Source organism: Salmo trutta, chromosome 4 (genome assembly GCF_901001165.1).
Source record: "Salmo trutta chromosome 4, fSalTru1.1, whole genome shotgun sequence".
Taxonomy (NCBI): domain Eukaryota; kingdom Metazoa; phylum Chordata; class Actinopteri; order Salmoniformes; family Salmonidae; genus Salmo; species Salmo trutta.
Window position 1 is genome coordinate 25,166,868 of NC_042960.1, and position 25,210 is coordinate 25,192,077.

Sequence of the window (25,210 nt, forward strand, 5' to 3'; positions counted from 1 at the left end):
GTCAGCTGGATTGTTGTAAAGCTCACCACAATTGGACTCTGGAGCAGTGGAAACGCATTCTCTGGAGTGATGAATCACACCATTTGGCAGTCCGATGGACAAATCTGGGTTTGGCGGATGCCAGAACGCTACCTGCCCGAATGCGTAGTGCCAACTGTAATGACAATGCCCCCAAGCACAAAGCGAGGTCCATACAGAAATGGTTTGTCGAGATCGGTGTGGAAAAACTTGACTGACCTGCAGAGCCCTGACCTCAACCACATCGAACACCTTTGGGGTGAATTGGAATACTGACTGCAAGCCAGGCCTAATCGCCCCAACATCAATCATCAGTGCCTGACCTCACTAATGCACGTGGCTGAATGAAAGCAGCAGTGTTCCAACATCGATCTAGTGGAAAGCCTTCCTAGAAGAGTGGAGGCTGTTACAGCAGCAAAGGGGGGACCAACTCCATATTAATGCCCATGATTTTGGAATGAGATGTTCGACAAACAGGTGTCCACATACTTTTGGTCATGTAGTGTATATTTCACAGGGGTTTAGACAGTACTCATTCTCTACATTGCTTGTTTCGTTACTGAAATTAGGCGACTATTAGCATTTTTGCAACCAGGAAATGGTGGAGCGATTTCCGCATAATGCACCTTTTAATTATTATTTGGGGTACAGGGGAGGGTCACTTTTTTCAAGCGTTCAGGGAGGGTCAGGTAAAAATATATTTTACTGAAGGGAGGGGCATACATTTTTATTTCAGAGGTCCGATTTTCTCCAGGTATCCCTCATAAATAATGTACAGTGCCTAAGCTTATCCTTTCATACCCCTGTCCCACTCTCAGGTGGAGCTGTTTCCTAAAACCCTGAAGTACAGAAACATCTACCGGCCAGTGCAGCGCTTCCCCGGGGTGTCAGTGTCCCCACTGGGCAGCGTTTGCAGCGACCAGACTTCCAGCAGGGGGGCTCTCGTCCGGCCTACAACTACTACTACTACTGGGCTGGGGGTGAGGCTGGACGCCCAGGGGGAGGGGTTGGTATGCAGAAATAAGGGGTGGAGTGAAAGCAGGAGGAAAAAAGGAAGAGGGTGGGGGAAAATAAGTTGAAGTGTGAGATGTTCAATGCAGATCAATTTCAGCTGATTTCTGTCAATAATAAATATGCTGTATGTTCCCTCAGACAAATGTGGCCTGTCATTTCTTTATCTTATGCAGTAAAAAGAATGCTTCAGCATAAACTAAACAACTGCCCACTGACAACAATTCAAACAGCAATAGGAAAGAAGGCAGGACACACCGGTGTATTTAGGTGCCAGACAGTGCAAAGCTGTATTTTAGGTGTGTCGAGAATATAAATGGAGGTACAAACATAGCTGTTCTTAGTTCCTCCTTTGTCCCTTTGTCATAGAGCAGCAGCATCTCTCCCCACATCTCCCTCTACCACACTCTGATGGAGGCCCCTCCCACCAGCCATGTGAGCTCTGCCTTCTCTGCTATGGGGGTAGTTGGCAACTCCCCTGCTTCGCTGACCTCGCCTGTCCCAGTAGCGATGGTACCCGCTCCCCCGAGCATCCCATTGGTCTGTTCCTCTGAAATGCCTCTCTTGCCATTGGTCAGGCTGTTGCACTGAACCACGAGGGCCCCTCCTCCTTCCTCTCTCCCTATGGCCTCGCCCAGGCTCCATTTCCATGCCGTTCCTAGGTGGGATGTCTATTTTAGAAGTGTCCAGGCTTGATTTGCTTATTGGCTGACCGTCTTTAGGAACTGGAGCCTCTTGTTGGCCTAGCTCCGTGCGTCCCTCTCCTTCTTCCTTCTCCAATTGGCTTAACTGTGCTTGTTCCAGGTCCGGGTGGCTAGAGTTCTCCTGAAGTCTGGCTTTGATTGGTACGTTGTGAAAGTTGGCAGGAGGAGCACTGTAGAAGTTGTCATGTTTCTCTGAGGACAGAGAGAGTTTGTCCAGATGGTCGGTGGGGGGGACAGGTGTCCCTGGGTGTGTGTGGGGCCTGCCTCTCCCTGCCTCTGGCCTGTCTCTCCCTCCCCTCCTGGGGCCCCTGAAGTGGCCCTGCGGCCCTTGGTGACGGAACTGGTGACCTAGCCCTCCCCTGCGATGTGAGTGGCCAGCGTGCTGCAGCTTTGGTGCCGTGATCTGATTGGTGGAGGCAGGGGGAAGGGAGGGCAGTGATTGTCTGGGAGAGGCATTCCCGTCAGCACTGACATTGTCTGAGTCAGGAGGCGGCTATGAAAAACAAGTCGCAACGTTGTTTAATTAAGATACATTATCAGGAAAGTGCTCGCGAACACACAGACACTTCAGAAAATATGTTTTCTAAGCCCCTCCTTGCTTCCTTACCTCATTAATATGTATGAGGAAGCGGTTAGACTCCGCCTCTGTGTCGATAATCCCGCCTTTTGCTTTCTGACGCTCCAAAAGGTTCTGGAGCTCAGCCCACTTCTGCCGAAACTCCACCCCCATCACCGCTCCCTCCAGCTGAGTGAAGTAAAGGTCAGCACAAATGCATGGATGTATTTGCAATAGTAGCCACTATAATTTAAGGGGTTTTGTGTCCCTCAAGTGGTGTAGTTAAAATTGCAAGCCATGAAAAAGGATATATATTACAGTGCTGTAGAGAAAAAAGAACACCTACATAGCTATGCAGTGTGTTGTCAGTGTGTGCAATTGTGTCTTTACCTTTGGAAAGCTAGGGGCAGGATTGGACAGGAGCTGGTCAACGTTGTAAGTCAGAGTTTCTCTACACACGGGACACACAACTGTTAGCTCCTACAGGGGGAGGTAGAAAGAAAGAACCACCAGTCAAACTGACCACAAAGTGAATCATCACTGTAAAATATCCAGGAATATAGCTAAAAAACAACATTGACATCACCCTCCCCAAAAAATTCAATTTCACTTCAGGAACACCCAGGCGCTCACCCTCAATTCCACCACTGCATATGGACACTTGATCTCACCTCATCGGTCCTCTCCCGTGTCTTGTCCTGCTCCAGCTCCTTCTCCCTCTCCCGGAGCTCAGTCTCCGAGTGGGTGATGTAGCGGCCTAGGCAGTGGGAGTGGAAATAATGGTAGCATCTGGTCTTGGTGAACGCCTCCCCATCCTGGGACAAACCAGAAAGATACAGGGGAGGACAAGGTTTACATCACACACAATGCTGCGGTCCCATTTTGTGTCCACTTGCTCACTCCCCCTCATAGATTTCAAAAGCATTGGATTGGTGTAAACATCGGCTACAGAGTTTCAAACAGGAAGACTAGTTTAAACTTTCATCTTGTGTGGACTAATGGAAATACAAATTAAACAGCTCACCTTAAACCCGTAAAGGCAGATGACGCAGTTCCCATGGGGAATATTGCTCTCCGTCAGGATCTCTTTGGCTTTCTGAGAGAGGCAGAGAAAATAGAAGAGGGACTGAGTCAGGTACTTGATATTCATCTATTTATACATTTCTAAATAAAATAAAATCAGGTCAAAGGGCATCCTCGAGCCACAGTTCTAATTTTAATATCACCAATACAGTACTTAAATTACTGTGGTCTCCAACTAAGAGATTTCAAATAAAGAGAAAATGAGGGAAACGGGGAGAGAGAGAGGGGGAAATAAAGGGAGAGAAAGAGAACTGGCCTCAATGAGCTGGTACAACACAGCGGAACCCAGGCAGGACTCCGCCTCTGTCTGCAGACATTTCTGCACACTGGGAGAGAGAGAGAAATCTGGGAGCAATACAAGCAACAGGGGAAACAAACATTTTTTAACTACTCTTCATCAGAGCAGTGGATAAGACTACAATGAACCTAAGATAGAGGACAACAGATTTCCTCTAGTTACCTGCACAGCTTGTCATCAGAAAGACCCCGAGGGTTGTGGATGGAAATGGAGGGAGGAGAGGAGGGATACTTAGGAAGAGAGAGAGAGATCAGTGTATAACATTGGAAGTGGCATGTCCTGAGAATGAAAGGGACAGGGCAGGGTTCTAAGGACAGGAAATTCTGAAAGCATAGGAAAAACTTTCACATGATTCAGAAACAATATAACAGGAAGTGTTGTTGCTACATGGAGGGTTGTCTCAAAACTCACATAGGGACCCCTCAACTCCGGTCCTACAGTGCTACTGGGTAAGCAGACTTTTGTTACATACCTGCACCAATACACAAAAGTGTACACACCCTGTAGGTAGCTCTCCAGGTGCAGGGAGGGAAGGCCAGTATATTTAGGCAGGTACACAAATGTTTTTTTTTTACACAAGTAACCAAAATACATGCCCTAAGCCAAGGGATGGGGAATATTTTTGGGAGATTGCAAAGGACAAGGAAGAAGGGAATATGAGCATACCTGCAAGTCGAGAGTCAAAGTCAGGGTGAGTCGCACAAACTGAGAGAGGGAATCTTCACCCGTGGAGGGATATAGAACCAGACTCACCTCCCATCCCCTATAAGAGAGAGCAACAGAGAATGTCAATAAAAACACATGCACCCACTTCAAAGCCCAAAGTCTATCAGCTATTCATTTAGTCTTATCTATTGTCCGGGGGAGGCTAATCAGTCATGCGCTATAGTAAAACACCCAGGGATAGAAAAGAGAGCAGAAAGAGATGTCTGTTTAAGTGTGAAGGCTGATAGTCCTCTTCAAAGAGCAGTTTGGAGGACAGGATGTTGAATACAGAGGGAACGCAACGATCAGCTGAGTATGATGCAACAGACCTGCAATATCCCTCTATTTGGCCCAAACTCGTGATGCAACATAAAACATTTACATTTTAGTCATTTAGCAGACGCTCTTATCCAGAGCGACTTACAGTAGTGAATGCATACATTTCATACATTTTAATTTTTTCGTACTGGCCCCCCGTGGGAATCGAACCCACAACGCTGGCGTTGCAAACACCATGCTCTACCAACTGAGCTACAGGGAAGGCCTAAAACATAGCTAACTAGCACACTGCACCTGATACAATGGTGTTTGTGTGCCTATAGTATTATAGTCTGGTCACAGATCTGTACTGTATGTGCTTAAGGTGAACCAAGTTATTTTTGTCATTTGTTGCTATGCCACACCAGCACAAACAGATCTGCAATCAGGCCACAGCTGGTATTTATATAGATTCATGAGTCAGCAAAATCCTGCTACCATCGAAGTGAGGTCTTAGCCCAGGTCCCAGAACACCACTATCATCAAATAGAGTGGCTCACCCATCATCTCTCCTGTTAATCTGCAGCTCATCCAGATAGATGGACTGGAGAACCTCAATCTCGGACAGCACACTGTAGAGGAGATGTAGCCAATGTCAATGAATGATGCAACAATCTGGATGTTACAGCAGAAATGGCTTGAACTGTAACTTATTAACTTACTGCAGAGCAGGATCATTAGCTAGCTAAACCAGATGTAAAATGTAGAGTCTGCATAGCTCAGATAATCATGTGTGGCAAATGATCAAGCTAGCTATAAATGACAGCGGGGTCGTTCAACCTCAAAAAGCACAAGAAAGGATTGACACCCACCATCTTAGATTCTTCAGAAATTATTTTGTCTTAATATAATTTGATCTCTGAGAAACTAAACTAATTGATTACACCCAAATTGTCTATTTTCGTTTATAGGATTCATATAATATTCAATAAATATAGTACCGAGCACCTGATTTGGACTCAACTTTTTTTTCCAACAATGAGTTAGACATGAGGAATCCAAAGAAGTGGTCAAAAGCTGCAAAGGACATGACAAATAAACTCGAAACGGTGGAATGTTTATGGTTGGTTGCACAGGCGGTAAAGAAGTCAGATGTGTGGAATAAATTTGACTAGTTATGGAAAATACTGGCGATAAAGAAAAATGATGTATGGAGCAAGCACTGCGTGCATTTTAGGCCTACAGTTGAAGTCGGAAGTTTACATACACCTTAGCCAAATGCATTTAAACTCCGTTTTTCACAATTCCTGACATTTAATCCTTGTAAAAATTCCCTGTCTTAGGTCAGTTAGGATCACCACTTTACTTTAAGAATGTGAAATGTCAGAATAATAGTAGAGAGAATGATTTATTACAGCTTTCATTTCTTTCATCACATTCCCAGTGGGTCAGAAGTTTACATACACTCAATTAGTATTTGGTAGCATTGCCTTTAAATTGTTTAACTTGGGTAAAACGTTTCAGGTAGCCTTCCACAAGCTTCCAACAGTAAGTTGGGTGAATTTTGGCCCATTCCTCCTGACAGAGCTGGTGTAACTGAGTCAGGTTTGTAGGCCTCCTTGCTCACACACGCTTTTTCAGTTCTGCCCACAAAATGTTCTATAGGATTGAGGTCAGGGCTTTGTGATGGCCATTCCAATACCTTGACTTCGTTGTCCTTAAGCCATTTTGCCAAAACTTTGGAAGTATGCTTGGGGTCACTGTCCATTTGGAAGACCCATTTGCAACCAAGCTTTAACTTCCTGACTGATGTCTTGAGATGTTGCTTCAATATATCCACATAATTTTCCTTCTTCATGAAGCCATCTATTTTGTGAAGTGCACTAGTCCCTCCTGCAGCAAAGCATCCCCACAACATGATGCTGCCACCCCCGTTCTTCACGGTTGGGATGGTGTTCTCCGGCTTGCAAGCCTCCCCCTTTTTCCTCCAAACATAACGATGGTCATTATGGCCAAACAGTTCTATTTTTGTTTCATCAGACCAGAGGACATTTCTCCAAAAAGTACGATCTTTGTCCCATGTGCAGTTGCAAACCGTAGTCTGGCTTTTTTATGGCGGTTTTGGAGCAGTGGCTTCTTCCTTGCTGAGTGGCCTTCCAGGTTATGTCGATATAGGACTCGTTTTACTGTGGATATAAATACTTTTGTACCCGTTTCCTCCAGCATCTTCACAAGGTCCTTTGCTGTTGTTCTGGGATTGATTTGCACTTTTCAGACCAAAGTACGTTCATCTCTAGGAGATAGAACGCGTCTCCTTCGCGGTATGACGGCTGCGTGGTCCCATGGTGTTTATGCTTGCGTGCTATTGTTTGTACAGATGAACGTGGTACCTTCAGGCATTTGGAAATTGCTCCAAAGGATGAACCAGACTTGTGGAGGTCTACAACTTTTTTCTGAGGTCTTGGCTGATTTCTTTTGATTTTCCCATGATGTCAAACAAAGAGGCACTGAGTTTGAATGTATGCCTTGAAATACATCCACAAGTACACCTCCAATTGACTCTAATTATGTCAGTTTGCCTATCTGAAGCTTCTAAAGCCATGACATCATTTTCTGGAATTTTCCAAGCTGTTTAAAGGCACAATCAGCTTAGTGTATGTAAACTTCTGACCCACTGGAATTCTGATACAGTGAATTATAAGTGAAATAATCTGTCTGTAAACAATTGTTGGAAAAATGACTTGTGTCATGCACAAAGTTGATGTCCTAAAAGACTTGCCAAAACTACAGTTTGTTAATAAGAAATTTGTTGAGTGGTTGAAAAACGAGGTGTAATGACCCCAACCTAAGTGTATGTAAACTTCCGACCAAACAGGTGCTGTTAGATTACAATATACATTTTTCTGACCGTTTGGAACAATGTAAACACCAAATAAATTATAAGCGTACCAGAGAGTCTGTTGTAATGCCTTTATTACAGTAAAGACTAAAAACTAGGGATGCACGATATATAGGTTAACATATCGGAATCGGACGATATTAGCTAAAAATGCCAACATCGGTATCGGCCCGATGTCTAGTTTAACGCCGATGTTAAAAGCCGATGTCTAAGCTACCGTGCATACCAATAAAACGTAGGTGCATGACGTAATAACGCTGCGTAAAATGTTGCGCTACACGTGCAACACAGCATTCCTAACCCACACAATGTCTGCTGTGTGGATCGAGCAGTCAACAAGTCGAGCAGTCATTTGAAAGAGTAAGAAAATTTCAGCGAGACAACTCAAAGAAAACGCCAAGATAATGGAATTCATTGCCCTTGACAATCAACCGTTCTTTGTCGTGGGTGATTTTGGCTTTCGCCGACTGGTCGGGCATCGGTCCACACTACCAAGTGCCCTATTTTTCAGATGTTGCCCTACCAGAGTTACACAGTAGCGTCACTGCTATTAGCTTCACGACATACTATGGAACGCTGTTTGGGTCTTTGCGTGTCAAACAAAATACAGTAGCACTGTCAAAGCTGTACAAAAAAGTCTGCAAACAAGCAATAACCTGCCACAAACGATGTGTTTACAATACCGCGTTGGTAATAAAGCATAATTTGTTCGACCACAACTTCTAGGGTAGCTAGTTTTAGCTTGGCACCTAGCTAGCACCAATACAACCAGCCTGAAAACAATGACCAGTAGAAACTGCAGTCATTTTCATTATTCTTAGCAATGATTTAGGAATCCTTGTAAGTATTAGTTAGGTAGCCACTTGTTGTTTGCCTATTGAAATTGAACTTCAGTTCATGAAAATAAATAGCTAGCCAGCTACTTAACCCTGTTGCCTTATAAGCAGCCAGCTAGCTTCATCTGTCTAGTGAGGCTGAACCGGACCGGGTTATGTGTTGTGAAGCTAGCCACAATAAGGATTAGGCACAATAGTGGAATTTGAGGTTTGCTTTCAAAATAAAAGTATGTCATTGACAGTGATGCATAGCATACAAATAGTAGATTTATGCCATACTTTTATTTTTAAGGCTAACCGCAAAGTCCACTATTGTGGCTAATCCTTATTGTGCCTAGCTTCACATAGATGGGTCTGACCACCATTAAACAAATAAGAACTGTCTTATAAATTAGGGTTATTTTAGATGATGACACCTAGCTAACTATAGCTACAGAAACAGATTATGTTGTGTTATTTCATACGTCAAATAGTGTTATTTGACGTGTATCTTTTTTGACACGCAAAGACCCAAACGGAGTTCCATAGAAATCCTGGTTGAGAATGAAACGACTGAACAAATGAACAACGAAAAAGCACAGCAAATAAGTGAAAGAAATAGGTTTTGATTATGTTTTACTGGTAATGGGGACCTAGGTAAATGCAAACAAAATCACTTTTTGGTCAGTGTGGTGTGTGTGTGTAACCTTTATTTAACTAGGCAAGTCAGTTAAGAACAAATTCTTATTTGCAATTACGGCCTACCGGGGAACAGTGGGTAGAACAACATATTTTTACTTTGTCAGCTCAGGGATTTGATACAGCAAATTTTCAGTTACTGGCCCAACGCTCTAACCACTAGGCTACCTGCCGTCCATTTTATTTTTCATTAATCTTTAAAAAATATATTATGACTTTTCTTCCGCTTTGACAGAGTATGACAATTAAACCATTTTAATCCTACTTTGTAGCAAAATAAAATATGAAGAAACCAAAGGGGGTGTAGACTTTCTATTAGACACTGTACCATTGACTTGCATTGGATTTGTGTCACAAATGCTAAAACGTTAGCATTTGAAACAGTGGCCAGGTAAACAAAACCAAAGCATGGGTTGCTGACATATCTTGTCCATAAACCACTTACAGGGTAAGGAAACACATTTTGTGATTTTGGTTAACTATCCCTTTAATATTGAGGGGCTGTTCTTTTTTTGATTACCTCCTAGCAGGAACAACACCATCTCGTGATCAGAACCTTGTCATTTCAGAATTGTTAGGGTTTGACCAACTATTTGTTTGCATAACGTATATAATATAACGAAGAAGCTATGCTATAATATAAAGTTTATACTCTGTATGATAAGAGCATACTGCTGTGTGAGAGGAAGGGGCTCATGGGATGGTGAGTCATATGGAAAGAATGCAAATGCTGTAAATCAGGGATGTGGAAGAGCTTGTTAAAAGATAACGGCAGGATATGTGTGAAATGTATATGCAGAGGGGTGTCGGGGTTTTAGAGAACTGTGCAGTCACAAGATAAATCGACTGCCAAAGATAATAACTACGCCCGGCAACAGGAGGCGTCTCGAGGTTGGGACCAACCTGCACGCCAACGATAGGATGAGTAAGTTTAAACCACACTCATTCTCCCTCTGACAGGCCAGCAGTGAGCGGGAACTATCTCTGTCAGAGTATTTAATGAAAAGCAAAGGATGTGTAACTCAGTTCTCTGTCTGCCCTGCGTGGTGACACAGCGACCCCGTATATACGAACCACATATTTACCATTGAAGTGTTTGCATTAATTAAAGTACAAAGAAATCAGAAGTTACTATGTGCTGACTATTTTGTTCTGATACCAGATTCGAATTGACGCGACCTAACAGAATGTAGGATAGGACATAAACCTAACAACTTCAATGACTAATTTCTCTAAACTGGGGGAAGATTTTTTTTTTTACAAATTCAGTGAGCTCCATACTACTTGTCACTCCTTGTTGTGGTGGGTTTGGTGTAAGGGGTCCATGGCTGGCGTTTGACCATTTCCTTGTATTCTTCATGCCTTACTCATTGTTAGAAAAACGTTTGATCAAAATGTGATGTTAGGTACTATATTTATTGGATATTATGAATTTTATAAATGTAAATGGCCAATTTGGGTGTAATCAATTAGCTTATTAATTTATCAGAGATAAAATTACATTTAATCAAAATAATGTGTCAAGACTGCTAATGTTAAAGGTTTCTAAGTACGGAAATTATTTCAGAACAATCTGAGATGGTTGGTGTCATGGCTTGCTGAAATGACATGGCACGACCCAGCACTGAACCACAATCTGGCTTTACAGGAGACGTTGAACATGGAAATTCTCCTGCCACGTTCAACGTCTCCTTTAAAGCCAGATTCTGGTTCAAGCAGATATAAGCTTCGTGTATTTTCCTAACTAGCACTGTATGTAATATCTTTAGTAAGGACAATGTTGAACAAACAGCTTGCTTGCAAGATTATGCCTGGCTGCATCATCCCCTGCACTCAGCTGTGTTGTTGGTTAACTTGGGTGTAGCTACCGTTAGTAAGCTAGCTGCTGGAGCTAGCAAGCTAGCGACCCATAGCAAGCTAACCACAATCTACAATGTACATATCATTTGAAGATACATTTTCAAGTAGATGGTTATGAATTATATTATACAGGTATTTGACACATTTTCTCCACCTACAAGCTCTCATCAACAAACTCACTCGCTTTCAGCTGCCATCTTCGTTCCACCGACCGGTGTTGTGCCCGAAAATCTCCCCCTTGCCAGAATTCTCCCCACCTTCTAATTTCCTTAATTTTGTGGCTAGTCAAATACTTTATATAGAACAACATGTATGTGTGTTATATTAAACATAGAGGGAGTAAAATGTTGGCAAGCAATAAACATTTCAGAACAACTATGGCTGAATTATTATCCTTACACTTTCAAAAATACTAGTCGAATAAGACATGGGAGAGATGACGAATTTTGGCAAAGAGATTTATTTATAGACTAATACAAATCAGTAGCGGATTTAAGTACGGGCGACATGGGCAGCAGCACGGAGCGCCATCGGTGCGGGCGCTATACTAGCTAGAACCGCCACATACACTTGAAACAAATAGCCAAACCGAAAACTGAGTGAAGAGCAGAAATCTCAACTGGCAAGCAAGTCGTAGCAATGAAGAACGCGAAGGGAGAATTCTAGCAGGGGGGGATTTTCAGCACAACGCCTGTTCTACTTCGTCTATGGTATATTGTCGATCGCACAATTTAATGTGCATCCCGCTAACTACTATGCGGGATGGAAACAGGATTACCAAAAATGTAATTAAATACCCCCCCCCCCCCAAAAAAAACTACCAAATGACAAAAAAAATAAAAAAATAACTAAACTAAATCAAACAACTTTTCTGTTAAAATTAAATAAAACCCTTGCAAGTCTTCAGATGTAAAATCCTTAAGTCCCAAAAACTTTTTTGCTGCAGCCACAAAAATTTGAGACTTGAGACTTGTGCCGTACAGTTTATAACTGTGGCAATGAACGCCACAAAATCCACGTTTTTAACACACGGGGTGTCTTTTGACTGGCAGCAAACATTTACTACAGGCTGTGGTGCGTCCACTACCATATCTTCACTAGCATCACTTGTTTTCTCAATTATTTTAATGCCTCCGCATAGGAGATTCGATTGACTGCTCTAACTTTTGCCACCTCAATCTCCTTCACCCTTACAGGGCACTCCAGGAACTCGGGATCCTGATCATTACATTTACATTTACTGATGCCCAGGACATGGCTACTAGCAGGTGGTAATATACACTGCAAAAAAATATTAACGAACAATGTAAAGTATTGGCCCCATGTTTCATGAGCTGAAATAAAAGATCCCAGAATGTTCCATACGCACAAAAAGCTTATTCCTCTAGAATTTTGTGCACAAATTTGTTTACATCCTTGTTAGTGAGCATTGCTCCTTTGCCAAGATACAGGTGCACCTTGTGCTGGGGACAATAAAAGGCCACTTTAAAACGTGCAGTTTTGTCCCACAACACCACAGATGTCTCAAGTTTTGAGGGAGCCTGCAACTTGCATGGTGACTGCAGGATTGTCCACCAGAGCTGTTCCATAACCCGCCTCCAACGTCGTTTTACAGAGTTTGGCAGTACGTCCAACTGGCCTCACAACTACAGACTATGTGTAACTGCACCAGCCCAGGACCTCCACATCCAACTTCTTCACGTGCGGGATCGTTTGAGACCAGCCACCCAGACAGCTGATGAAACTGGGTTTGCACAACCAAAGAATTTCTATACAAATTTTTAGGAAACCGTCTCAGGGAAGCTCATCTGTGTGCTCATCGTCCTCACCAGGGTCTTGACCTGACTGGAGTTCTGCGTCGTAACCGACTACCTGTGGGCAAATGCTCACCTTCGATGGCCACTAGCATGCTGGAGAAGTGTGCTCTTCACGGATTAATTCCAGTTTCAACTGTACCGGGCAGATTTATGACGTTGTGTGGGCAAGCCATTTGCTGATGTCAACGTTGTGAACAGAGTGCCCCATTGTGGCAGTGGGGTTATGGTATGGGCAGGCATAAGCTACGGACAACAAACACAATTGCATTTTATTGATGGCAATTTGAATGCACAGAGAGATACCATGACGCCATCACCTCATGTTTCAGCATGAAAATGAACAGCTCCATTGAGCACATTTGGAATGCTCTGGATCAACGTGTACGACAGCGTGTTCCAGTTCCCGCCAATATTCAGCAACTTTGCACAACCATTGAAGAGGAGTATGACAACATTTCACAGGTAACAATCAAGAGCCTAATCAACTCTATGTGAAGGAGATGTGTCGCGCTGCATGAGGCAAATGGTGGTCACACCAGATACTGACTGGTTTTCTGTTCCATGCCTCTACATATTTTTTAAGGTATCTGTGACCAACAGATGCATACCTGTATTCCCAGTCATGTGAAATCCATAGATTATAGCCTAATGCAATTATTTCAATTGACTGATTTCCTTATATGAACTGTAACTCAGTAAAATCTTTGAAATTGTTGCATGTTGCATTTATATTTTTGTTCAGTGTAGTTACAGTTAACGATCTAGTTAATGTGTTTTGAGTTTTCCACATCCTCTTCCCCAAATTAATTAGCCTATGATATTAGATCCATATAAAGATGTATGTAATTCATCTTCATTCCAAAAATATATATCTAGAAATTCTGGTCCTATTTTGACAGTAAAATAGCAACTATAGTCTAATTGTCAATCCAAAATTACTTTCTAAGATAATTACTCATGATTTGAGTCTGACTAAATCATAGGCTGGTGCAACCAACTGTAAAAGTTAGTGGCACCAGTGACAGCAGGGGAAAATGTAGAGCCCTGTAATAGTAATGAACACTTATAGTAGGTGTCGATTCAGGGGAACACATATGGCAGGCACTAATTTGCAATATAGCCTAAGTCATTAGCTTGGCTTTTATAACGTACAAGGCTTAAGCAGACAGACAGAGAACAAGAAGAAGCACAGAGTGACAGCAGAGAAGATGCTGAGACAGATCGACAGCACAACAGGGAGGCAAACAAAATGGCTAGAGCAGATGCACAGTTAAAGTGGTGAGTTGTATCTCCAGTGGTGCTTTTACATATTGTATTTGTTTTAAACATAGTCTTGTTAACAAAGAGGAGGACCATGTCTCGTCAGTCACTGGTACAGAAATGGTTGAGAAACGCTATACTGTACTGCCAATGTTGTGTCAGCACTACTGCCTGTCTCTAAGTAGGGTGTATATGGGGGGTGAGTTGGCGGCCATCGCAGTTATGTGGGCTGGTGTGGGTAAAATGCCAGTCCGCCCCAGCCCAATTTACTAGTGTAGCTATCTCTGGCCTCTCCATGCTCACAAAACCTTTGTAGCAGGTCAGGAGAGCATTTTCACTTACCAAAACCCTTTTCCTAACCTTAACCTCCGTCTCCAAACCTGCATGTTAATTCTCCTAGCCTGCTGCATAAAAGTCATTTCCGTACCAAAGTGGTTTGAATAGAGTGTTTCTCTAACAGCTTGAGCAGCCAGGGGTGCATTCAAGATAAGATAAAATACAAGTGAGGAGCCGGCTGCATACATACCCTTTGGACAGTGAGATGAAACGACTCAATATCGCCATCTGCCGGCCTGGTATAGTGAATGTCTTAAATACATTAAGTTTGGAGCATAGGTTTGGAGATACCAAAGTAATAGTACATTTATCTTTCTGGAGCTAAGCCTCTCCCATGGAATATTCAATATATGGGCCCTTTAAAAACTAATTTAAGGTGTTGTGATATTGGACATAACCCAAGTTTGTCTTCACATGGTTTTATGCCTTTTACTTTTTATCCCATAAGTCGGCTGTAGGCAAGTGCCCTAATTGTCAACATTGAAGCACTGGCACAAACTGACTTTAAGGGATGGATATACTAGATAATGTGTATCATACACACTTGGGAATCTTGTGTTAATTTACCACACAAAAAAAAGAAATGTAAAAAAAAAAAAAAGAGTGTAATGGGGTTCAGCATTGAAATACTGAATAGGTTTTAGCAATGCTATATTGCATATAAAAGGCACACACAGATTGACTTTATTGCTCACTGTTTATTTAGACGTTATATTTGTCACATGACAGTCTTTTTCATTACAAATAAGACATATGCATCACACTCTAGTCACTTCTGAAGTTATTAGTGTATTTCCTAAATTAGGGGTTTTAATAAGTTTGACACGTTGGGGATCCAGTTTCCTTTTTAATGATAAAATGACATTAATATACATTCAATAAAAAATAACTGCTAGGGTAAAAATTCGGCACGTAACAGTGGTTCTCTGTCCTTAACCTCTTGTAATCTTGTCTCAGTGCAATGTCAACATGTAATGTTCTGGCTCTTTCACATGAGCGCAGACAGACTTTGGATGCTCGACTCTCCATTGGTCTGTCCTGTTCTTAGAAAATCTCCTCTCTTTCTCCCTCAGCAACACTTCTTCCCCCTCTTCCTCCTCTCTCTGTGTCTGTGAGAGTTGATGTCAACCGTTTCCTTCTCTCGTTCCCGCTCTCTCTCTGCACGACTCTGACTCTGCTTCTTTGTCCGAAGGACCATGTGAGTGAAAGCCATAAACATCTGAGGGAAGGAGAGGGGGAGAAATAGAGGGGAGGAGCGGGAGGTAGAAGGCAAAGGAGCAAGAGAGGGCAATGACTAAAATACATACACACCCCGATCTAAAGTTTTGGCAAGTTGGTTAGGACATCTACTTGTGCATGACACAAGTAATTTTTCCAACAATTGTTTTAGAGACAGATTATTTCAATGTATCACAATTCCAGTGGGTCAGAAGTTTACATACACTAAATTGACTTCTGCCTTTAAACAGCTTAGAAAATTCCAGAAAATAATGTGATGGCTTTAGAAGCATCTAATAAGCTAATTGACATCATTTGAGTCAATTGGAGTTGTACCTGTGGATGTATTTCAAGGCCTACCTTCAAACTCAGTGCCTCTTTGCTTGACATCATGGGAAAATCAAAAGAAATCAGCCAAGACCTCAAGAGAAAATATTGTAGACCTACACAAGTCTGGTTCATCCTTGGGAGCAATTTCCAAACACCTGAAGGTACCACGTTCACCTGTACAAACAATAGTATGCAAGTATAAACACCATGGGACCACGCAGCCGTCATACCGCTCAGGAAGGAGACGCGTTCTGTCTGCTAGAGATGAACGTACTTTGGTGCGAAAAGTGCAAATCAATCCCAGAACAACAGCAAAGGACCTTGTGAAGATGCTGGAGGAAACAGGTACAAAAGTATCTATATCCACAGTAAAACGAGTCCTATATCGACATAACCTGAAAGGCCGCTCAGCAAGGAAAAAGACACTGCTCCAAAACCGCCATAAAAAAGCCAGACTACGGCTTGCAACTGCACATGGGGACAAAGATTGTACTCTTTGGAGAAATGTCCTCTGGTCTGATGAAACAAAAATAGAACTGTTTGGCCATAATGACCATCGTTATGTTTGGAGGAAAAAGGGGGAGGCTTGCAAGCCGAAGAACACCATCCGAACCGTGAAGCACGGGGGTGGCAGCATCATGTTGTGGGGAAGCTTTACTGCAGGAGGGACTAGTGCACTTCACAAAATAGATGGCATCACGAGGAAGGAAAGTTATGTGGATATATTGAAGCAACATCTCAAGACATCAGTCAGGAAGTTAAAGCTTGGCCGCAAATGGGTCTTCCAAATGGACAATGACCCCAAGCATACTTCCAAAGTTTTGGCAAAATGGTTTAAGGACAACAAAGTCAAGGTATTGGAGTGGCCATCACAAAGCCTTGACCTCAATCCTATTGAGAATTTGTGGGCAGAACTGAAAAAGCGTGTGCGAGCAAGGAGGCCTACAAACCTGACTCAGTTACACCAGCTCTGTCAGGAGGAATGGGCCAAAATTCACCCAACTTATCGTGGGAAGGTTGTGGAAGGCTACCCAAAAACATTTGACCCAAGTTAAACAATTTAAAGGCAATGCTACTAAATACTAATTGAGTGTATGTAAACTTCTGACCCACTGGGAATGTGATGAATGAAATAAAAGCTGAAATAAATAATTCTCTCTACTATTATTCTGACATTTCACATTCTTAAAATAAAGTGGTGATCCTAACTGACCTAAGACAGGGAATTTTTACGAGGACTAAATGTCAGGAATTGTGAAAAACTGAGTTTAAATGTATTTGGCTAAGGTGTATGCAAACTTCTGACTTCAACTGTACCAGTACACACGGAAGTGCTATTCCTTGGAGAAGGAGTGGCCGCCATGACTAAGGTGAAATAAGATAACCGTTTTAGAGATATGAGAGATGACCATAGTCACACTTCTGATAGCACCACAGCCTAAACTCATAATTCCCTGTGAGAGACATATCAGGTCTCAAGCTCAGCTTTCTCAAAGACATCCGGGATATTTGAGGCTTAGTTTTATTTTGACAGAGCTGACTATTTTTATTTTACTATTATTACTAGGAGGAAGTGAATGAGGTACACCCTGGGTTTAGAACATGGCTGCTAGGCTCACCTCTTCCACGTTGATATTTTCTTTGGCACTCGTCTCAAATACCCGGACACCCACCGACTCCCCGAATCGCATTGCATCATGGGAGTCCACCTGCTTCTTTGAGGGGTCGTCATTCTTGTTCCCCACTGAGGGAGGGCGACAGAGAGAAATGGGGATGAATAAAAGATGTTGTTTTGGACTGCACAGTACACTACATGACCAAAAGTATGTGGACACCTGCACGTCAAATATCTCATTACAAAATCATGCCAAATCTGCTATAACAGCCTCCACTCTTCTGGGAAGTCTTTCCACTAGATGTTAGAACATTGCTGCAGGGACTTGCTTCTATTCAGCCACAATAGCATTAGTGAGGTCGGGCACTGATGTTGGGCGATTAGGCCTGGCTCGCAGTTGGTGTTCCAATTAATCTCAAAGGTTTTCTATGGGGTTGAGGTCAGGGCTCTGTGCAGGCCAGTAAAGTTCTTCCACACCAATCTCGACAAACCATTTCTGTATGTACCTAGCTTTGTGCACGGGGGAATTGTCATGATGAAACAGGAAAGGGCCTTCCCCAAACTGTTGCCACAAAGTTGGAAGCACAGAATCGTCTAGAATGTCATATGCTGTAGCATTAAGATCTCATTTCACTGGAACTAAGGGGCCTAGCTCAAACCAGGAAAACAGCCCCAGACCATTATTCCTCCTCCACCAAACTTTACAGTTTGCACTATGCATTGGGGCAGGTAGCATTATCCTGGCATCCCCCAAACCCAGATTCGTCTGTCGGACTGCCAGATGGTGAAGCGTGATTCAGCACTCCAGAGAATGAGTTTCAACTGCTTCAGAGTCCAATGGTGGCGAGCTTTACACCACTTGGCATTGCACATCATGATCTTAGGCTTGTGTGTGGCTGCACGGCCATGGAAACCCATTTCATGAAGCTCCCGACGAACAGTTATTCTGCTGACGTTGCTTCAAGAGGCAATTTGGAACTCGGTAGTTAGTGTTGCAACCGAGGACAGATGATTTTTACGGGGTCCAGAACTTGGCGGTCCCATTCTGTGAGCTTGTGTGGCCTACCACTTAGCGGCTGAGCCGTTGTTGCTCCTAGATGTTTCCACTTCACAATAACAGCACTTACAGTTGACCGGGGCAGCTGTAGCAGGGCACAAATTTGACGAACTGACTTGTTGGAAAGGTGGCATCCTATGATGGTGCCACATTGAAAGTCACTGAGCACTTCAGTAAGGCCATACTACTGCCAAGGTTTTTTCTATGGAGATTGCATGGCTGTGTGCTCGATGTTATACACCTGTCAGCAACAGGTGTGGCTGAAATAGCCGAATGCACTAATTTGAAAGGGTGTCCACATACTTTTTGGATATATAGTGTGTGTCTATCAGTTCACAAATCAGCCATAACATTAACACAATGGACTGGAAGTCAAAAGTCATTCCTCAGTGATTTTCCTCATTACTAATTTTCTATCCATTCGTCCATCTACTCTATCTTGCCATCTACTTTACTCTTTATCCATCTCAGCACACCAAACTCACCTAGGATCTTACAGACATTGTCACAGTTCTGAGTGATCTCATTAAGCCACCTCTTCACATTCACAAACGACTCTGGGTTGGTGACGTCATAAACAATAATCACACCGTGGGTATTTCTGTAATACCTGGTAGAAGAAACAGGGAGAAAAGGGGAAAATAGCAAAGGACTGTAAAGAGTACTGTATAACACAGGAAATCGCTATAGTTTTGTGGGAGATTGGTTGGCTGGCACTCTGCCTAGGCTGGTATCAATTAGAGGTCGACCGGTTATGATTTTTCAACACCGATACCGATTATTGGAGGACCAAAAAAAAGCTGATACCGATTAGTCAGACGATTTTTAGATACATGTAATAATGACATATACAATAATACTGAATGAACAATGACATTTTTTAATTAACTAGTCTCAAATAAATAATGAAACATGCTCAATTTGGTTTAAATAATGCAAAAAAACAGTGTTGGAGAATAAAGCAAAAGTGCAATATGTGCCATGTAAAAAAGCTAACGTTTAAGTTCCTTGCTCAGAACATATGAAAGCTGGTGGTTCAATATTCCCAGTTAAGAAGTTTTAGGTTGTAGTTATTATAGGAATTATGACGCGTCAACTATTTCTCTCTATACCATTTCTATTTCATATACCTATGACTACTGGATATTCTAATAGGCACTTTAGTATTGCCAGCCTAATCTCAGGAGTTGATAGGCTTGAAGTCATAAACAGCGCTGTGATTCAAGCATTGCTAAGAGCTGCTGTCAAGCGCAGTACAGTTTGAATGAATGCTTACGCGCCTGCTGCTACCTACCACCGCTCAATCAAATATCAAATCATAGACTTAATTATAATAAACACAGAAATACGAGCCTTAGGTCATTAATATGGTCAAATCCAGAAACTATCATTTCGAAAACAAAAGGTTCATTATTTCAGTGAAATAAGGAACCGTTCTGTATTTTATCTAACAGGTGGCAACCCTAAGTCTAAATATTGCTGTTACATTAAACAACCTTCAATGTTATGTCATAATTATGTAAAATTCTGGCAAATTAGTTTGCAATGAGCCAGGCGGCCCAAACTGTTGCATATACCCTGACTCTGCGTGCAATGAACGCAAGAGAAGTGACACAATTTCCCTAGTTAATATTGCCTGCTAACATGAATTTCTTTTAACTAAATATGCAGGTTTAAAAATATATACTTCTGTGTAACGATTTTAAGAAAGGCATTGATGTTTACGGTTAGGTACATTTGTGCAACGATTGTGCTTTTTTCGCGAATGCACTTTTGTTAAAACATAACCCGTTTGGCGAAGCAGGCTGTTATTCGATGATAAATTAACAGGCACCGCATTGACTAAATGCAACGCAGGACAAGCTAGTAAACCTAGTAATATCAACCATGTGTAGTTAACTAGTGATTAGGTTAAGATTGATTATTTTTTATAAGATAAGTTTAATGCTAGCTAGCAACTTACCTTGGCACCTTTCTGCACTCGCGTAACAGGTGGTCATCCTGCCATGCAGTTTCCTCATGGAATGCAATGTAATCGGCCATAATTGGCGTAACAAAAATGCAGATTACCGATTGTTATGAAAACTCGAAAAGCGGCCCTAATTAAGTGGCCATGCCGATTAATCGGTCGACCTCTAATATTAATATTACTTAACTGAGTTAATGACTAAGCTAAAGACCCTGGGACTAAACACCTCCCTCTGCAACTGGATCCTGGACTTCCTGACAGGCCGCACCCAGGCGGTAAGGGTAGGCAACAACACGTTTGTCACGCTGATCCTCAACACTGGGGCCCCTCAGGGGTGTGTACTTAGACCCCTCCTGTAGTCCCTGTTCACCCATGGAGTCGTGTTTGGCCACGCAGTCAACACCATCATCAAGTTCTCTGACGACAACAGTGGCAACGATGAGACAGCCTATAGGGAGGAGGTCAGAGAACTGACAGTGGGGTGCCAGGACAACCTCCTCTCCCTCCATGTGAGCAAGACAAAGGAGCTGATCGTGGACTACAGGAAAAGGCGGGCCCAATAGGCCCCCATTCTCATCAACTTGGCTGTAGTAGAGCAGGTCGAAAGTTTCAAGTTCCTTGGTGTCCACATCACCAACGAACTATCATGGTCCAAACACACTAAGACAGTCATGAAGAGGGCACAACAAAACCTTTTCCCCTCCGGAGACTGGAAAGATTTGGCATGGGTCCCCAGATCCTCAAAAAGTTATACAACTGCACCCTCGAGAGCATCCTGGCTGGTTGCATAACCGCCTGGTATGGCAACTGCTCGGCATCTGACAGTAAGGCACTATAGTACATCACTGGAGCCAAGCTTCCTGCCATCCAGGACCTATATAATAGGCGTGTCAGAGGAAAGCCCATAAAATTGTCAGAGACTCCAGTCACAGACTGTTTTCTCTGCTATGGCACGGCAAGCGGTACCGGAGCGCCAAGTCTAGGACCAAAAGGCTCCTTAACAGCTTTTACTCCCAAGCCATAAGACTGCTGAATAATTAATCAAATGGCCACCGGACTATTTACATTGACCCCCCCACCATTTGCTTTGTACACTGCTGCTACTCACTGTTTATTGTCTATGCATAGTCACTTCACCCCTACCTACATGTACAAATTACCTCAACCAACCTGTACCCTCGCACAATGACTCTGTACCGGTACCCCTTTGAGCCTAAATCTTACAGTGGGTTTCACAACCAACTGTGGTGATAAACAGTGTTTGTATTGATATATAGCCTCTCTACGTGTAGATAGATCATTGATATAGATGATAGATTACGTTGAGGTGATGGTCCTGAAGCGTTCCTGGCCCGCCGTGTCCCAGATCTGCAGTTTGACTCGCTCCCCGTCTATGTCCACCGTACGGATCTTAAAGTCCACACCAATTGTAGTGATGTAGCTGCCTGCAGGCCAAAGCAGAGGTTAGAAACACACACGCACGCACACACCACATGCTAAGCACACATTCACAATCTTGAAGAAAATATAGAAAGCACAGTTCCTAACCACACACATTCACATTGTTTAATAGTATATACTGACCAGATAGAGAACAGCAACTCACCAGAGAAGGAGTTATCTGCAAATCGTAGTAGTAGACTGCTTTTCCCTACATCTTGAACAGAGAGGTTAGACAGGTATGAGAGGTTAGGTGAATAGGCCTTTCTTCATTCACTTCTGAGTATACAGTATCAGGCTACTTATTGTCCCATTACAAGTAGCCAACATACAGCAAGCCATATCACTACATCATGGGTAAAGGTTTTAAAATATATCATATTGTCTGAAGAGTTAGCGACAAATAAGTCTACTTCGTCAATCATCAGAGTTGTAAGCTTGGTGAGTAAGTGAGGCATGTTCATCATACTCACCCAATGATTAAGCAGATTGACTGATATTTGCTGTGTTACTAAGGAGATTAAACAGTAACCTAATCCTTTAAATCACAACTCACAAAATATGACCTGCCCGCTAAACATCATTGTCACAGCACAGCTACACTTGAATTACACTACTATTTTAACACAGACAGAGTAAGCACTAAGGGACCACAGGAACTTTGTATGAAGATGGAAGTTAAGATGCACTGACTGGAGTCTCCAATGATGAGCAGTTTGAAGAGATGGTTGTAGTCCTTTCCCGGGCCCGCCATTTCTGCAGACAGTGCTGTTGGTTTCAGTAATCCTCTCCCAATAAATGCAGTTCCACAGGAACAGTTTCCAGTCTTCCCAAATCCCAGGATGAAACAGTCTCCCCCCTATGCTACCAGTTCAGAATGGAAGATGTACAGAAAACATCCTCAAAACACTTCCATTGCAATTTCATTTCCTGTTGATTTCCCAGATCAGTTCCAGTCCACTCCAGAATTCTTATTCAATATTACAAACTATTTCTGTTACCTCCAAAGTGCAATAATTACCAGTTAAATCAAGCCTATTTCCAGTTTAGTACATGGCATTCCGTTGTCGTGCTAAGGCCTCGGTTAGTTCTGGTTCCACCTCAGTTCCAGTTCCTCCCACTAACTCCAGTAGGGGATTCCTAGTTCATTGCAGCACCACATTCCGACTCATCACAGGTTCACCTAAGTTCTTTCCACCAGTCCAGTGCAGTAATGTGTTTTTCCCCCTTAGTTTAGCTGCAGTGACAGATGTTGAAGGATTTCTGACACTTTAAACTCTACACAAGGGCAAAGAGACTATATTCATCAAATTGCGGTCCGGCAGTCAGTCACTTCCTCCATGAGCATCTGAAAGTGCTCATAGTTGTTGGTCTGTGTCCAAGGTAGATGGATTGTTGTTGCTTGATTAGCTAATACTTAGATATTCCAGTGGGTAGCCTATGGATGTAAGGATTCACGTCACTGCTCTTCTCAGTTACCACTCTTACTTATCCCAGTGTTGCTGTCATCTCTGCGTCAAGTTAACACACACCTCTTACAAGAAACAAAATAACAGGCAGAGGGGCCTGAAGGGCTGGACAAGCAGAGACCGAAAGCAAAAATTTGAGAGGGTGAAGTACTTCCTCTTTCAATCTACAGTCCATGCAACGTTTTCATCCATTGAACTGCTTCGGTCTCAATCCCTTGGTTTCACTTCCTCTCTGAGCTATGGGATGGTGGTCACCTTAACAGTATTTGGTTTGGTTCAGGCTTTCCTCAGCTCCCTTGTTTGGACCATAACCTGAAAAATAACATCTGTATGGCACATTTATCAATGACAATATACAGGGACAGAGTGAGGAGACAACCTGTAGTCTGTCAATTCCCTGTGACCACATGCCAACCCAGTCCCTGTATGCACCCTCCCTTCCCTGTTCACTAGCACAGCTGTGTCTCTAAATGTAACGTTTCCAACCGTTTACCCTCTCTCCACAAACATTAAACATAGGCCTATATGAACCACACCTATATGAAACAGCCTGCATACATGGTTGAAGGCGTAATGGATTGAGAAGAGGTTAAAACAAAATGTTGGGGGAAAGGTTATAGGGTTAAATAGTAGAAAGGGTGTATCATAGAAACATAATTGTTCTTTGATATTCACTAAGTGACCAAAGTATTTTTAGGGACAGCGTCGCCGATTTAGGGCGAAAGAATGGAAAGAACTGAGGAGTTTTTTTCATATAATAAATACATTAAAAAGAGCACACTGGGCGAAAGTTAGGATTTATTTTCAAGAACTGACACATTCGTACAAAGTTAAAATATTTTCTATGGCTTCTAATTCATCGTGATTATCAATGAAAACATTACTGAAAACGCTGGGAAAGTGTCCCTCCCAAAACCTACAATCGTCAGCTGAATGAGGAAAAACGAGCTGGCTGGGTCACAATAGCGCACTTCGTAAATTAGCTACAATCGCAAACTACTCAAAAACAGTTGATGACACAAACCACAATGTTTGATTTAATTTAAACCATAGACATGTGGGTTTAACACACTTACCTACCATGTAACCACTGGACATTATCAGCCGCTAGGATCGGCAGTGACTGCCTGAGCTGAGGCTAGATTCGTTTGTATCCGGGATCTTTGGGGATTGCTATTTGTTAGCCGCTCACCCACAGACGAAGTTAAAAGTTACTTTGTCATAAAAATGTAATGAACGCAAAACACAACTCAGCTAGATAACGGTAGAGGAATAATTCCTCGAGAATAGCTAAGTTTCTATGCGCATTTCAAACACGTCGTGCTACAAAATGATCAATAGCGATGACTTGTGCAGGTCAGTCGGAAGGAGAAACACGAGAATCTGTTGACCGTTCCGGGGGAATGACTCAGGAAAGGTCGGAGCCTTAGACTGGTCAACGGCCCGACGTCTTCAGGCCACACATGAGTGTTGTTGAGTCACTCACATCCAAATCATGTGCTTCTCCCTCCTCTCTGTTCACCCCATCTTGCTCAATGTGCTTTATCTTGTCTCATCAATACATACAAAAAAATTGGTCTGTTTGTACTATACTTGTTTAATGTGATTATAGTAGTAGGCTGGGTTACTTACACTAGCTCTACAAATATGAAATAGAAACACTGGGGAGGGAACCCAACACTCTAGCAATCTAAATGGAATAATCCAAGACTTTATGTAGACAAGATATACAGATTTTTCAGACAATGTATTCCTTCAGAGCATAAGGCTGGGGTTAATTTATCATCAAGACT

General features: G+C 42.6%; 2 protein-coding genes across 6 annotated transcripts; both read right to left on the reverse strand.

Moving 5' to 3' along the window:
* Window positions 1–1,161: 1,161 nt before the first annotated feature.
* On the reverse strand, window positions 1,162–11,674 carry LOC115192131 (E3 ubiquitin-protein ligase RNF25). Of its 3 annotated transcripts, XM_029750293.1 has the most exons (10): window positions 11,087–11,674; window positions 5,194–5,265; window positions 4,337–4,433; window positions 3,833–3,900; window positions 3,629–3,698; window positions 3,314–3,385; window positions 2,961–3,104; window positions 2,680–2,769; window positions 2,341–2,478; window positions 1,162–2,226 (listed from the first exon to the last, which is right to left on the reverse strand). In XM_029750293.1, the coding sequence occupies exons 1-10, from the start codon at window positions 11,101–11,103 to the stop codon at window positions 1,393–1,395; spliced, it is 1,602 nt and encodes a 533-aa protein (XP_029606153.1). In that variant the 5' UTR covers window positions 11,104–11,674; the 3' UTR covers window positions 1,162–1,392. The 3 variants fall into 3 exon arrangements, with proteins under 3 accessions (XP_029606153.1, XP_029606155.1, XP_029606154.1); XM_029750295.1 differs by lacking the exons at window positions 5,194–5,265; window positions 11,087–11,674 and having other exon boundaries at window positions 3,629–3,717; window positions 4,337–4,429; XM_029750294.1 differs by lacking the exons at window positions 4,337–4,433; window positions 5,194–5,265; window positions 11,087–11,674 and adding an exon at window positions 4,143–4,330 and having other exon boundaries at window positions 3,629–3,717.
* Window positions 11,675–14,997: 3,323 nt separating this feature from the next.
* Window positions 14,998–25,197, reverse strand: LOC115192133 (ras-related protein Rab-35). 3 transcript variants are annotated; one of them, XM_029750299.1, is made up of 7 exons: window positions 22,970–24,487; window positions 22,642–22,812; window positions 22,115–22,165; window positions 21,830–21,953; window positions 19,025–19,149; window positions 17,487–17,611; window positions 14,998–15,538 (listed from the first exon to the last, which is right to left on the reverse strand). In XM_029750299.1, exons 2-7 carry the CDS (start codon window positions 22,700–22,702, stop codon window positions 15,389–15,391), a joined length of 636 nt encoding a protein of 211 aa, XP_029606159.1. In that variant the 5' UTR covers window positions 22,703–22,812; window positions 22,970–24,487; the 3' UTR covers window positions 14,998–15,388. The 3 variants fall into 3 exon arrangements, with proteins under 3 accessions (XP_029606159.1, XP_029606160.1, XP_029606158.1); XM_029750300.1 differs by lacking the exons at window positions 22,642–22,812; window positions 22,970–24,487 and adding an exon at window positions 24,494–25,197; XM_029750298.1 differs by having other exon boundaries at window positions 22,642–24,487.
* Window positions 25,198–25,210: the final 13 nt, after the last annotated feature.